The sequence below is a fragment of the Bos javanicus genome, chromosome 17 (genome assembly GCF_032452875.1).
Source record: "Bos javanicus breed banteng chromosome 17, ARS-OSU_banteng_1.0, whole genome shotgun sequence".
Taxonomy (NCBI): Eukaryota; Metazoa; Chordata; class Mammalia; order Artiodactyla; family Bovidae; genus Bos; species Bos javanicus.
In genome coordinates, this window is record NC_083884.1 from 68129904 (window position 1) to 68146431 (window position 16528).

The 16528-nt window shown below is 41.3% G+C and overlaps 1 protein-coding gene across 5 annotated transcripts in view; it reads right to left on the reverse strand.

Moving 5' to 3' along the window:
• Positions 1-16528, reverse strand: part of TTC28 (tetratricopeptide repeat domain 28) — a 578341-nt gene that overhangs the window by 147915 nt on the left and 413898 nt on the right. For all 5 annotated transcript variants that reach the window (XM_061385220.1, XM_061385219.1, XM_061385223.1 and 2 more), the window contains one exon: positions 6163-6670. In XM_061385220.1, the coding sequence (XP_061241204.1) occupies positions 6163-6670 (508 nt within the window). The remainder of the gene's footprint in view (positions 1-6162; positions 6671-16528) is intronic.

The following is a 16528-nucleotide window of genomic DNA, read 5'->3' on the forward strand; positions in this document are numbered from 1 at the left end:
GGGATGGAGGACACATGGAGGGAGGGGATGGTAGTGAGGAAAACCCAACTAGTTGGTTATTGCAACAGACTGGGCAACCAGGAAAGGAGCAAGAAAAATAAAACACTTCAATGAGAATATTTATTTGACAACTGCTAGATTGAGTGTCCGGAGAAGGCAATGGCACCCCACTCCAGTACTCTTGCCTGGAAAATCCCATGGACGGAGGAGCCTGTTAGGCTGCAATCCATGGGGTCGCTAAGAGTCGGACACGACTGAGCGACTTCACTTTCCCTTTACACTTTCATGCATTGGGGAAGGAAATGGCAACCCACTCCGGTGTTCTTGCCTGGAGAATCCCAGGGATGGGGGAGCCTGGTGGGCTGCTGTCTATGGGGTCGCACAGAGTCGGACACAACTGAAGTGACTCAGCATAGCATAGATTGAGTGTCAACTGAAAAAAAGGGGGTGGGGTGGGGTAAGAAATCAAAGATGACTTTAGATTTCTAAGTCAGGATGGTATGACCAAGCTGAATGACAAACCCCTCCCTCCCTAATGTCTGCATTCTAATCCCAGGAAGCTGTGGATGTTACTTTACATGACAAAGGGGATTTTGGAGGTATGATTAAGTTGTGGATCTTGAAAAGAATATTCTGGATTACTAAGTGGGCTTGATGTAAACACAATAGCCTTTTTTAAAGAGGGATACAAGAGGAGTTGGGTGGGAAGAGAAGGTAATATGATGACTCAGAGGCAAAGACTGGAGTGGCACACCCTGGAACTGGAGGAAGAGGCCACCAGCCAACAAACACAGGCAGCCACCAGAAGCTGATTCTTCCCTAGAGCCAAGAAACCAGGCTCACTAACGCTGACCTCAGCCTGGTGAAATTAATTTCAGTCTCCTAATCTCCAGCACTGTAAGAGAAACCATTTGTGTTGTCTGAAACCACTAAGCTTGTGGCAATATGTTACAATAGCAATAGAAAATTAATAGAGATGACTAGAAGAATGGGGCTGTGATCAACAGAATAAAAAAGCTAGGAGAAGCAGCTAATTTAGGAAAAAGATATTTCCCATTTGGACTCACAAACTTAGTCAGATCAGCATGAAAATCAGAAGAAGCATCCACTAGGCAGCTGAAGATGTGAAAACAATCTCAGGCAGCAGGTCAGACCTGGTGAAAACAAGTTTAGAAACAATGTGTGCTGAAGCAGCAGCTGAAGGTGTGGTGGCGTAAATTATAAAGAACAAGATACAAAGAAGGGGAAAGAATCAGGAACAAAATACAAGAACTCCCACATTTAACACATGGCAACACAGTGGAAAAGGGCCATTAAAAATAAAGTAGGGAATCGGAATAATGACACAGAGGGAAGCCCAAGAGGGAAAGTGGGCTAAAAAAAGCAGGTGGCTGAAAAGGATATACATCATGATCCAAGTTTTTAAAAAAGGACCAACCTGTGCACACGTGTGTATATTTACATATGTGACTGTACCACTGTGTGTTTGCGTGCAGAATAAGAAGGTTTGGAACGAGTCTCACCAAGTTGCCAACAGCAGTTAGCTCTGAAGAGTGTGGCGGAAGAAAGAATGTAAGGGGTGCACCTCTTGTTTCTACTTTATACCCTTTCATAGTGTAAGAATTTTTAACAAAAGTAAGTACCACTTTTGTAACTTTTCTTTTTTTTTCCCCCTCTTAAAGAAAAGCCAATGAAGATGGTACAGAAAGAGCAGCCAAGAAGAAATCAGGACAGTGGTGCTTCCCAGAAACTGAAGGAGGAGAGAATTTTACCAAAGAGTAAAGCCTGCCAAATGTTGTGTACTGATTAGGGAAATTTAGAGGTGAGATCAAGAGATCTTTCAACTGAGCCAGCAGGAAACCACCGTTGATCTTTTTCAGGGTACAAAAGGTACATATCAAATTGTAGTGGGTTAGGAGTCTGGTAGGCTACAGTCCATGGAGTCGCAAGAGTCGGACATGACTTTAGGGACTAAACCACCACCAAACATGAGTCCATCATAAAGGAAATCAACCCTGAATATTCACTGGAAGGACTGATGTTGAAGCTGAAGCTCCAATACTTTGGCCACCTGACGGGAAGAGCCAACTCATAGGAAAAGATCCTGACGCTGGGAAAAATTGAGGGCAGGAGAAGGGGATGACAGAGGATAAGATGGTTAGATGGCATCACTGACTCAATGGATTTAAGTTTCAGCAAACTCTGGGAGATAGTGAAGGAATGGAAGCCTAGTGTGCTGCAGTCCATGGAGTCACAAAGAGTTGGACATGACTGAGCGACTGAACAATAGCAAAACAGATAGGAGGAGTTCCACTTCCAGTAACGGAGGAGCAGCTCCTATCAGACACACCCACCTACAGATAACAGTTAGAGTCTGACAGGGGGCAGGAGGGTTGGTGTGGAAGGGGCAGGGGGCTCGTACAGAGAGGGAAGGGGAAGGAACTTACCTAAAAACATTGGTGTGCAACCAAAAGCAATGAGAAATTGTTAGCAAGGTTGGAGTTGACTCTTTGCAGAAGGGAATGGCATTAGGTCAATTTCCCATTTTTGAATTGCCAGAGGGCATTTTGTGGTGGCAGGGACCAGAGGGCAAACCCCACCAGAGCTATGTGGTGAGACTAAAACTCAAGTATATATACACCATCTTTCTGGTTTGAAAACACAAAGGCAAAATCCCAGAGAGAGTCACAGTGGGGAGCCTTGAATTCTGAGTATAAATTCTACACAAATCTCTGTTTAACTCATGAAATATGCATGTGTGTGTGTGTGTGTTAGTCACTCAGTCATGTCCGACTCTTTGTGACCTGTATGGATTGGGGCCCACCAGACTTCTCTGTCCATGGAATTCTCCAGGCAAGAATACTAGAGTGTTGCCATTCCCTTCACAGGGGATCTTCCCAGCCCAGGGATCAAACCCAGGTCTCCTGTCTTGTAGGTAGATTCTTTACTGTCTGAGCACCTGGGACCTAAGCAGCTCCATGAAAGCTGAAAGACTGAACAGAGATTTCAGCTGCCTGAAATCATAGGGAAGACAGAATCTGGAGTTTGAATTAAGTTAACTGGTAAAACAACAACAAAAGTCAATACTGCTAAGAAAACTATATCAGAATCCAGAGTCTTTCTAAAATATCACTGACAATGTTGGATATAATTCCATATCTAAAAGTACATTAAAATGTGACTAAAAACTCGAAACAAAAGGCAATCAATGCACAACTCTGTGACTACACTACAAACCACTGAATCACACACCTTAAAGGGATAAATAGTATGCTATGTGAATTATACCTCGGTCAAGCTATTAAAAAGTAATGACAACAACAGGCAATCAAAAGGGTGTAACTCTGAGATGATCCACATGGAACTAGAAGCAAGATTTTATAAGCTTTTGTAATAACTAGAGCTGCCTACGAGAAGGAAAATATACATGTAATGAATAAACACATAAATCTTAGGAAAACTGAAATATTAATTAAATGAACCAAATGGAAATTCTAGAGCTAAAAATTATTATATCTAAATTTTAATATGCACTTACGCAGTAAATAATTAACCTTGCCCAGAGAGGTCCAGCCTTTACCCTTGGCTCTCAGAGGCACTCTATAACCCTTAGACTGCCCAGTCTAAGAGTCTTTGTTTACCTGAGGGCACTGGCCATGCCAGACAGTGGATGCTAACAATATATAACCATCAACTACCTTGACCAAAACAGCCCCTGCAGAGACACCCACTGCAATACTACAAAGTATGTTCTCTGACTACAATGGAATTAAACCAGAATTTGATAACAATAAAGTAGGAAAATCCCAAATGTTTTAAATGGTACTTCTAAACAACACAGGGTTTAAAGGGAAATCATAAAATATTTTGGAAAATAATTTAAACCCAATGAAAGCAAAAACATATCAAAAATTATTGGATGCAGCTAAATCAGTGATTAGAGGAAATTTTATATTTTTTAATGCTTGTATTAGAAATAAGAAAGGTCTAAAATCAATAACCTAAATTACAATCTTGAGAGGCTAGAAAGAGGACCCAAAGAAAGTGGCAGAAAGAAAATACTAAAAATGAAATCAAAAAAATGAAATCAAAAAATAAGACAAGCGATAGAAAAAAATTAACAACAACAAAAGTTGGTTCTTTAAAAAGATCAAGAAAATGGATAAATCTCTAGTTAGAATAATCTAGAAAAGGGTGAGGGGGCTGTTGTACAGGTATAGAATACAAACTACCAATAACAGAAATGAAACAGGGCATATCCTACCAGCATTAAAAGGAAAATACAGAAGTATTACAAACAACTTTATGCCAATAATCCAACAATTTATATGAACAAAGTCTTTGGAAAATACAACTAATCAAAATGATAGATTTCTGACACAAGATGAACTGTCTAACAGGCACAGCCTTCTCCACTCCAGGTTCCAAGCCCTCCAGCCTCTCCTACATGCCACTGCCCAACTTGTCTTCTTGAAACATCTAGTCAGTGTTCTCCCTCCTACATTTCAAAATCTTCAGGAGTTCCTGTTCGCTAGCAGTTCCTTGCCTACTTTTCATAATAATCTTATAATCTTCTACCATCCTCTAGCACATTCCTGAAGGCTAATCATGCCACTGTCCCTCAGACAGGCCAACCTATCATATCAAGTTCTTTGTATCACATTCCCCTTGCCATCAATGCCATCCCATTTCTGGCCAAATCTCAGCTATTCTTCAAGGTTCCCCTGGGTGCCATGCCCTCCAAGAAGCTTTCCAGACTACTCCCACTCCTCAGGGACTCCCTTCCGGGAATCTCATGGCAACAACATCATTAACTCTGCTCTGTAGGGAGTCCGTCGTTGCCCTGTGGGTTAGTCTTATTTTACCAACTAAATTACAAGTTCTTTGAGGCCAAGCATTTTTTTTTTCAAACTTCTCTATCACTTGAGGCAATTATTCCAGGATTCAACACACAGTAATGATTCAATAAATACCTGAAATCTGTTGAATGAATATATAATACCAAGAACTTATTTCTACAGTTTTTATCAGACTCTCCAGGTTCTCATTCTGATCTCATCTTCAGTGTCATCTTCAGGGATTTGTCAGACTTATTCTAACAACCATATTAATGAAACGTATGGTTACAGTAAGTGGAGGCAGAGGGGAAGAAGAAGTAGTGCTAAAATTATATGCAGAGAAGTAGGGTTTTGTAGGTCACATAAGCAAGGGGACTGAGTTCTATACTGCACTGCCACTACCTGCTAAGCGTGCGCTAGTGCCAACAAGCTCAATGTCTCCTTGTCCTCTCCCACCCTGACTTCCTGCGGCACAAACATAGGCTCCAGGCTCAAGGACGACTTCAGCTTATACCTCTGAACACATCTGTTCTCTTGGTTCATTATGTACCCACATCTGCTTGGGTACAGAGAAAAGCTACCAATATCTTCTAAGAAGTAGCCAGACACTAATACTTATCACCTCTTATCATTCCTTATAAATTCATCCAAATATATAAAGGTCTTAAAACTGTAACCAAGTATTGGAGTGGCTAAAAAATTCATTCATCTTATTCATTCATTCATAACATCTTATGGAAAAACCCAAACAAACCTTGGGCCCAACCCAGTGTGTGTATCAAAACACACTGCAAATTTCTTAAATTTTTCAAAAAAAAATAATAATAATTATACATTTATACTAATACTGTATCACTTGTGAATATACACACATTGAGAGGAAAAAATACATTTCCTTCGTGTTAAAGTCACCAAGTAAAGAAATCTCTCTAAACAAAAATCCTCTCAAATTCCTTTCCACTGATGACTTCCTAGCAGCTTCCCTTTCATTTAAACCAAACGTAGCTTTATATCTGCATTTCATTCCCCTTCTCTCTAATTAGATAAATCTGCTCGCTCTTCTCTCTAGAAAGATTAAAAGGTTGGGGTGTTTTGTTTTTCCAGTATTTCAGCATTCTAACGCTCACAGCGCTGGGATGACAGAAAGGATCCTTTGATTTAGAGCAGGCAGGCTCCAAGGAAATATATCTGAAGGAAAAATATAACACAAGCAAGGAGGACTACTGAAAATAAACACACAGATTCCTGTCAAAGATAGTGGGTCACTCCAGCAACTTCCAGTCCACGGCCCTGACCCTGGTCCCGCAAGGAAGCCTGTACTTACCCAGATTGGAAGATGCTCGCCCCTCTGCAGCCCGGTCCTTGAGATCCTCAGCAATGCCCAGCTGCTGCTCGTGGTACTGTTTGGCCCTCTCCAAATCCTGCATGCACCTGGCAGCGTGGCCCAGGCCAGCGTAGGCCCGCATCTCAATGGCCTTCTCCATCAGCTCCTGCGCCAGCTCCAGCACGTAATTGTGGTAAGACATGGCCTTGTCAAAGTTCCTCCTGTAGTGATAGGCACTGCCCAGATTGCTGTAGGCCCGGGCTTCTTCTCGCTTGTTCCCCAGGTCCTTGGCTATCTTCAGATGCTGCTCGTGGCACTGCACAGCATTCTCAAAGTCACCCATGGCAATATACACAGCTCCCATGTTGCCGAGTTCTCGGGCTTCAGAAAGCTCATCTTTGGATTGCTTGGCGAGAAGAACACACTGTTTGTGACTGGCCAGTGCATTGGGGTAATCTCCAATGGCTGTGTACACGTGGCCCAGACTGCTCAGGGCTGATGAAGCTGCCTGGAGAGAAAGGATAAGGCAGAGAAAAGAAAGCACATCAGAAAATGGCTTTGGTTTGTTTCAGCAGATAAAATGTTTGAGAGTTTGACTGTAACCATCCAATATAATTTCCAATGGTGTCTCTATCAGAGGTCTACAGACGTATGCAGAACTGAAAAACAGTGCTTCCACTCAGCAAGTTCCTAATAAAAGACAATGGCAATTTAATCAGTAACTTCCAATACCGAATCTCACAGAAACAGGTTGTGTGTCATATAACCTTCATCTTAAAGACTTGACATTTTTAATATTGTGATATTATATCTCTGTTAATAGCTATTAACCTCTGCAGTTACAAGGAAATGTTGAAGAAAATCAAAATTAATTATTACATGTAATATAACACAGGACATTCATAGGAGAACTCCATGCACGGCTCTTTGCACTCCTGGGCATTTCTCAATTCTTGTCTTCTCCCAAAGCAAATGGATACACTAACAGCAAGGGAGATATCAGGAATGATGACTGATAATTCTGTGACCCAGGACCCACTGGAGGGTCCTGTTCTCTTATCTTTGCCCTCTCAGTGTGACTTCATCAGTGCTGGCTGTGGTGGAGGGCTTAGATGAGATGAAAACCAGAGGAAAATGACAGTTACAACTGCATCTGTGAATGGGGTGGTCCCCACGGGGCCTCCCCACCGCTTTTGCTGTTTATGCTCTGCTGTTCTTGTCTCTAGCCTCTTCTGGCCTCAGCCTCTTTGCAGAAAGATGCTATCTTTCTGGTCGCCTCACACTGCTTGCCACTCAAGCAGTTCTTGTCTGAAGAAAAGAACATGACCTCTTTTTTGTCTTAAAGGTTTTAATGAAAATGCCCCTTTATTGGTATAGTGAACCAAAGGGAAACAAATATAACTAAGGAGATGTTACATGTGTTCATGGGTTGGAGAATCTTACTAAGTGCAGACAGTCTTAGAGTCTCACCTCTAGTTTCTAACTCCTTTGCAGAGACATAAAAGGCAGTTACACTGCACATTTCCTGCCCTTCTTTTCATTCAGCAACTTGCCTGTCTTCCTCTCCCTTCTCACCAAACCTACAGCTGGAGCCACACAGCCCCCTTTTTTTGGGATGCTCCCTCCCTCTACCATGAACATGTGATCCTGGCAGAACAAATGATAAAACAAACTGTCACAAATGGGCAAGCAATCTTCAAAAGGGCCCCCAGGCTAGGGAAGGCCATCCCACCTGGATGAGGGCACTGCTTTATCAGATGTGTTCCACGTCTGTGTGCTTCAGAACACCTTTACTAATATTTTATAGCTGTGAGTGATTTGCTACCTTATTTCTTTGCCTCTGAAATAGAGACTTGAGACTGACCATCTTCATGATGCTTGCAAATTGTGTATTTGCCAAAGGTTCCATACAGCTTTAAGCTGCTTTTATCATTTCACAGATGGTCCCACAAAAAGACTGAGGAAAACAGAGAGGAAATAAACACTTAGAAATGTACTTTTTTGTATTTTTTTCTAAGTGGTGGAGAGCAGAAACAATTCCGTGAACATCACAATCCTGCAGCAACATGATTCTGGCAGAAGCAGCAATGATGTCACCCAAGAGCATGCCACTTGGACGTGAACTGGCCTCTGGTTCCTACTTTGGGAACCTCTTTGGGATCAGAGGTTAAGACTTCATGTCAGCACATTGCACATGGGCCTTTCTACTGCTCACAACTCCCCACCCCACACCCGATGAGCTTCTATCCTCCTTGCCGCAGGCCCAGGGGCTCAGTCTCTCTCTTTCCCTTCTGTAACTGGCCCTCCCCTCCTTACTCGCAGGGATCCTTCTGTGCCCAAGTGGAGCTAGAGAGAACACAGTTCACAAACCCTCCTATCTGCAAATCTCTGCTGCTCTCAAAGTAAAACACATGGCTCCCTCACTCTGGAGCTAGTATAGCTTGGAATCAGACGTACGTGGTTCAAAACTGTGCTGCTGTTTCCGAGTTCTGGGACCTTTAGAAACTTCACTTTTCTGAGCCTTGGTTTTCCAGACAGATGTTTCTAGGACCCAGCAGTAAGCCAGGAACTGAGTGTTTTCCAACTTAGCCATGAGCCTCTGTCAAATGTGTAAACCATAAATAATTCACTAGATAATTCCAAACAGTAGGTCTGGTTGGAGGCAATGAGCCCTTGAACACTGCAGGGAATAGATTTATAAGGCCTGGGGCAGGCACAGCACCCCAGGCGTCACTGTTCTTAGAAATTTCTGGTTTATGGCAACTCCAAATGACAGCCCAGGGATCTTCTGCTTCTGGTTCTTCATTTCTGTAAATGCCAGAGAGACATAGGAGCTCATTTGCTCAAGCTCTCCTGAACACACCCCTTCTGGGGTGTGAGGGAAAGAGGGAAGAATGACTGCATTAGTTCTTCCCTGGCACCTGCCAGTCGCAGGCAGCACCATCAGGCTGGGACTCCTCATGAGGGTGTCCTGGAAACTGGCAGCTCCAGACAGGACAATATAGTTTCTGAAGCACACATCACAGCCTCCGAAATGAGAAAGGCTGCTTGACGTAGTACAGGGATGGAACAGGATTTAGAGTCAGAGGCCCTGTCTGTGTCACCCTGGTAAGTCATTCAACCCCTTCACCTGTGTTTTCTTTATATGTAAACTGTTCTGATAATGACAGCACGTGTACTTACCAGGGTTAGGATGGGATCAGATGAAGTAGTACGTGCGAGTGTCCTGAGTAAACTGTGAAGTTCTCTGTAAACGCATCACTAAGGTGTGGATGGATGTTTTATGACTGCAAGCTGGCAGGGCTGAGCTCTGCTACCAGAGCAGAAGCTAGTAACAGCACTGAAAACATCAGTCATTGTGACCCAACATCTGTATTCCTATCAATTGCCACTGGAAATGAAGGCCAGTGTTTTACAGCCGCTGGGCAAATACATGTGATGATATTTATCAGCTAAGTGAATTACAAATTAATCACTTGTCTTTGTTCCTATTCCTTCAGAACAAGCTTAGATCTGAAACAATAGTTTCAGGCTGTTAACGAGAATATGAAGACCCGCTATCTAGGGGACTCACAAGCCCCACCTCAAACAGATGCTATACTTGCTACTAAGGTTCACACTGCCTTTGTATATTAATCTCATTGAGATTTCTGTGCTAGAATAGCAGCAGCTGCTTCCCACAGCGGAAACATTTTGGAACATCTGTATTTGAATATCAAAATGCACACAAATAGTTATGCTAACAAACTATCTGGTTGGAATAAGACAACACTTTTCTCTTTTTACAAAAGATAAATTACCCATGGTCTTGCCAAAGCATGATTTCCAGCTGCAGACTTCACACACAGGAGTCATTACCCCTTGCTCTGTAACCTGAGTATTTGCAGAAGAACTGCACCTGACGAGTCCTTTCATGGGACATGAAGCTAGAGAAGGAAACTGGCTCATATTTTTTCAAACCACCTTTAAGGACTTTCAGTTTGGGACATAAAATAGACAAAATCTAAAACTACACAGGTTGCAAAAAACTGGACACAACTTAGCGACTAAAGAACAACAAAACTACCCCAACTATAACCATATTGATGATACTACTATTAAATATTATTTTGAAGAATTAAACATGCTTTCCTTCACAGCTAGAATGTTTTTCCCCTTATTGTATATATTTTCATAAGGGTTTTATTTTGTGGGATGATTAAACACACAGATAGAGAATATTTGACATAATTGCTGATTAACTGCATATAGTTTTAAGAACAGGGGAAATACTCCCACAACTAGTACCAGAAATACACTTTTTCATCTTTACTGTCCCAGTCCACACACATCTTGTATCCCCTGCCAGTTCAGTGCCCATGAACCTAAGGCATTACCACCTGCAACCCAAGAGGCAGAGGGGTGGAGAAGAATAGGGACAGACTCTGGAATCAGGCATGTACGGGTTCCAAGGAAAACCATGTAATACTGCACAAGTTATGCCACATCTCTGAGCCTCAGTTTCTTTATATGTAAATGGGAATATTAATATTTCGCAGTGCTCTGATGAGTAAAACATAAGATAGAAATTGTAAAGAGCTCTTTTCAGGGTTCACAGAAGATGCTCAAAATGTTTAATTTTCATTTATTTACCTACCCTAACCAAGACAACACTCACTTAGTGTCAATCACTCAGTCATATCTGACTCTCTGCGACCCCATGGGCTGTAGCCCTCCAGGCTCCTCTGTCCATGGGATTCTCCAGGCAAGAATACTGGAGTGGGTTGCCATTCCCTTATCCTGGGGATCTTCCCAACCCAGGGGTCTCATTTCAAAGATGTGGTAGGAGACAGATGACCAGAAAATAGAACATGATGTTATGTTACCAAAACTAAAAAGACAACACAAGAAGCTTGCCCCACTGATGATGGGAAGGGTTATTATCTTCATATGCTAAAGCATATTACTCATAATACTCTTCTGCTAAGGTAGGCATAAGAAAATCCACCCTTTACTCCAGGGCATTTTAGAATTATTGGTATATGCAATACAAAATGTTGGTAAAAGCACTTTAAGTGGTCAAAACTGACAAAGATATTAGAGTGTCTGGGGTCTGTTGGGTGGTTCATTTCCTTAGTCACTCATACACTCATGAAAATTCTCTAGACTTACACAAACAGAATCAACTAATTTTGACAAATGAGCAAAAGTAATTCAAAGGTGAAAGGACAGTCTTTTCAAAAAATGGTGCTGGAACAACTGGACATCCAGATGCAAAGAAAGCGAATCTAGACACAGACTTTACACCTTGCATACAAACCGACTCAAAACGGATCACAGTACATGTAAAATGTAGAACTATAAAACTCGTTAAAGATAAGAGAAATTCTAGGGGACCTGGAGTTTGGCAATGAATTTATAGATAAAACACCAAAGGCATGACCCATGAAAGAAAAAATTACTAAGTTGGATTTCATCAAAATTAACAACTGTGCTCAGTGAAAAATATGGCTAGGAGACTGAGAAGACAAGCTACAAGCTGGGAGAAGATATTTGCAAAACATTTATCTGACAAAGGACTTGTATCCATATCCAAAATATATCAAACATTCAAACAAACAAACAAAAACCCTTAAAACACAACAAGAAAACAATCCAACTTTAAAATGGACAAAAAACCTGAAAATACACCTCACCAAAGAAGATACAGTTGTCTTCAGTATCTGCAAGGCACTGGATCCAGGACTCTAGCAGGTACCAACACCTGTGGATGCTCAAGTCCCTCATGTAAAATGGTATGGCATGTACATATAACCTATGCACATCTTCCCATATTCTTTAAATTAACTGAAGATTACTTATAATGCCTAATATAATGTAAATTCGGCTTCCCTGGTGGCACAGTTAGTAAAGAACACACCTGCAATGCAGGAGACCTGGGTTCAATCTCTGGGTTGGGAATATCCCCTGGAGGAGGGCATGGCAACCCACTCCAGGATTCTTGCCTGGAGAATCCCCATGGACAGAGGAGCCTGGCGGGCTATAGTCCATTGGGTTGCAAAGAGTTGTGCATGACTTAGCAACTAAGCACAGCATACCTAATGTAAATACAAGGTAAATAGTCACTCAGTTCAGTTCAGTCGCTCAGTCACATCCGACTCTTTGCGACCCCATGAATCGCAGCATGCCAGGCCTCCCTATCCCATCACCAACTCCCGGAGTTCACTCAAACTCACATCCATCGAGTCGGTGATGCCATCCAGCCATCTCATCCTCTGTCGTCCCCTTTTCCTCCTGCCCCTAATCCCTCCCAGCATCAGAGTCTTTTCCAATGAGTCAACTCTTTGCATGAGGTGGCCAAAGTACTGGAGTTTCAGCTTTAGCATCATTCCTTCCAAAGAACTGGTGCATGATAAATTCAAATTTTGCTTTTTGGAACTTTCTGGATTTTTTTTCCCAAATATTTTTAACCTGTGGTTTGTTGAATCTATAGATGCAGAACCTGTGGATATGGAGGGCTGACTATATACAGATGGCAAAGAAGCATATTAAAAGATGCCCACATCATGTATCATCAGAGAACTGCAAGTTAAAACAACGAGATACCACTACACACCTATCAGAACAGTGAAAATCCAACACAACTGACAAGATCGAATCCTGGTGAGGAAGTGAGCAATAGGAACTCTCACTGATTGCTAATGGGAATGCAAAATGGGATAGCCACCTTGGAAAATATTTGGGTCATTTCCTACAAACATACTCATAGCATATGACCCAGTAATCATGCTCCCAAGTATTTACCTTAAGGAAATAAATACTATGTCCACCCAAAAACATGCACATGTATGTTTGCAACACCTTTGTTCATAATGGTTAAAAGCTGGAAGCAATCAAGATGTCTTTCAATAGGTGAACAGATAAATAAAACTTGGTATATCTTTAGAATGGAGTACTATTCAGCACTGAAAATAAATGATCTATTGAGCCACAAAGAGACATGAAGGAAACCTTAAATGTATATTGCTTGATGAAAGATTACAGTCTTAACAAACTACACACTATTACACTATGTAATCTCAACTATGTGATCCTCTGGAAAAGGCAAAACTACAGAGAAAGCAAAAGGATCGGTGGTTTCAGTGCGGGGAGAGGATACAGCACAGGGGGTTTAGGGCCGTGAGACTATTCTGCATGACATTTTAATTATGTACACAGTGCATCACATGTTGGTCAAAACTCACAGGATGTGTCACACCAATAGTGAATGCTAGCATAAACTATGAACTTCAGTTAGTAATAATATATTAACTATCAGTTTGTCAATTGTAACAAATGTACCACATTAGTGTAAGATGTTACTAAGAGGGGAAACTGAGTGAGAAAAGAGACAGAATGTGAGAACTCTATGTACTATCTGCTCAATTCTCTGTAAATCTACAATTCCTCTAAAAATGAAGTCTATTAGTTAAGAAAATTAATAAATAAATTGGAGTTTTCCTCACTGGGGGAGTGGGCAATTCTAGGAAATGGAAACAGCACCAGCAAAGGCATGAAGTATGACAGAGTGTATAGTGACTAGAGACCAAAAAACCAGTTAGACCTGGGAGAGGGGATGGCACTGGAGAGAAGCCTGTAAAGGGAAGTTTGGATGAATTCTGTCTGTCTATCAATTTGTAAAATCTAAAATATATTCCATGTATGTTATTTCATTTAATCATTATAAAAACCCTCTTAAGTGTTATTATTAAATTCATTTTTGAGATAACGCTAGACTCATAAAATGACATGCCTAAAAATACACAACTAATAGCAAAGCCAGGGTTCACATCCACAGACATCAGACTCCGGCTCTTATGCTCATACACGCAGTTTAGCCTCTACTGAAGAATTCATGATCCACCCATAGGGCGATAACAACCACACATTTAAGCGGGAGACTGACAGGATTAGATTCATATTTTCACATATTTCCACGAAGTAGCTAAAAAGGAGGGAGACTGGTAGTAACAACAACATGTTTAACCAAAATAATGACTAATTAGAATACAATAAGATCTATGTTAGGCCCTAATGATATAAGGGTGGAGAAGGAAATGCCAACCCACTCCAGTATTCTAGCCTGGAAAATCTCATGGACAGAGGAGCCTGATGGGCCACAGTTCATGAGGTTCCAAGGGTCAGACACAACTTAGCAACTAAACCCCTCCATGATATTACGGTAGGCTTTAGGGATATTCACAAGTTTGCTGGTATCTCTGCATCAAAGCAGGTAAGACTGCACATCCCTGCCTGCAAGAAGTCAGGTATGAGTGGCAATACGACTTTCATTGGCCAATAAATGTGCTCACATCCATGTAAAGCTTTAAGAACCAGTGCAGGCTTCACCACATTTCCTCTTCTCCTTGCTATGTACTGCTCCATCTGAACTGAACTTCAAGTGACAATCTCAGCATTGTAGAACAGAGCCCTGGCAGACTTATAACACACACACAGTGGGCACAAGAAATCAGGCGCTAAGATTTGGGAACTGACTATTATTGCAGCCTAACCTCGTCTACCCTGATCACAATACTGAGCATAAATTAATCATTTTCATGCTCCAGTCACTATCTATCTAGTGGTTCAATTATTTGAATTACCACAGGTTTTTACATGCGGGAATTTTAGTCATTTTTCTAGAAAAACTAAATTTGAGGAGAACTGGGTACTAAATACAGAAACTTAGCTAATCTTTAAAAATCTGTATTAATCTGTAGACCTAAATACAAGGGTCTACTTGGTAGTAATTTACCCACACTGCAGATCAATTTAGGAGGAATTAATAGTCAACCAAATACAAACCTGTAGAAAGAGAAGACTGAGTCATGTTCTGCAGGGTCTATACACTCCCTACAATCTTAAATGATATCCACTCTCTATATAATGAATGTACCATAGCCTGAAAAATCTACCCTTGGTCAGCAGTTGAGCTGATGAAGTAATTCTGTACAAAAAGTTACAATAATCACTAATGTCCAGAGTTGCTTACTCAATAGTCACACAAAACCAACCAGACAAAATAATAAAAAAATGGATAATCTATATTGTTGAGGACACTGTCCACGATACCACCTGATGTCATCTTCATAACAATCAATGGAAAAATTTCCTTCAGAGTCAATGCTTCTACGAAGCAGCTGCTATGGTTTTATCTTAAGAAAAATGTAGATCTTATAAGTGGTCATGTTTACCTCTTTGTTTCAGTCACCAGGAAGCTTATGATTTAATACAGAGCCTTCTTTTAGTAGCCAGATAGAATCCCATAATAGGTACAAAGTCTGCCCTGGCTTCAGCATATGATAGGATCCTAACCCTCTCATTACTCTGATTTCTTCCCTTTCATGTTTTGTTTCCTACTTCCACAAATCCTTCTTGGATTGCAACAAAGAAAAAACAAATTATCAAAATACAAACAAAAAACAGTTAAATATTAAGGCTCTTGGTAGGGAGAAAGCTTCCTGAAATGGGATCACTAAGAATTGTGAACTCACAGCCACAGCCTGAAGAAGAGACTTAAACTCTGCATAAATAGGGAAAATTTTAATTAGACGATCTTTAGCAGTCTTCTAGACAGCATATTAAAAAGCAGAGGCATTACTTTGCCAACAAAGGTCCATCTAGTCAAAGCTATGGTTTTTCCAGTAGTCATGTATAGATGTGAGAGTTGGACCATAAAGAAAGCTGAGCGTCTAAGAATCGATGCTTTTGAACTGTGGTGTTGAAGAAGACTCTTAAGAGTCCCTTGGACTGCAAGGAGATACAACCAGTCCATCCTAAAGGAAATCAGTCCTGATTTCCAACGGAAATCATTTGAAGGACTGAAAGTGAAGCTGAAACTCCAATACTTTGGCCACCTGATGCAAAGAGCTGACTCATCTGAAAAGACCCTGATGCTGGGAAAAGACTGAAAGCAGGAGGAGAAGGGGACGACAGAAGATAAGATGACTGGATGGCATCAAAGACTCAATGGACATGAGTGTGAGCAAGCTCCGAGAGCTGGTGATAGACAGGGAGGCCTGGGGTGCTGCAGTCCACAGGGTCGCAAAGAGTCAGACACAACTGAGCAACTGAACTGAATACCATAGTTGGAATAGCTGGTTTGAATCTATTATTAGGAGCTTAGAGAGCCATTAGTGATGGTTATAACTTCTCCAGAGTAACCTGTCAGCCTTTTCTAATGTTACGGGGCCAGAGGAGCTTTCACAATAATTATTTTTATCAAAATTATATTAGGGTTGGAAGAATAATACAGTGTCAGAAAGATCTATTACCTAGACCTAAGAGTTTCTATCACAGGTGATAAATTATTTATAATGCCCAGCATTAATACAGCAATGTTTTCAAA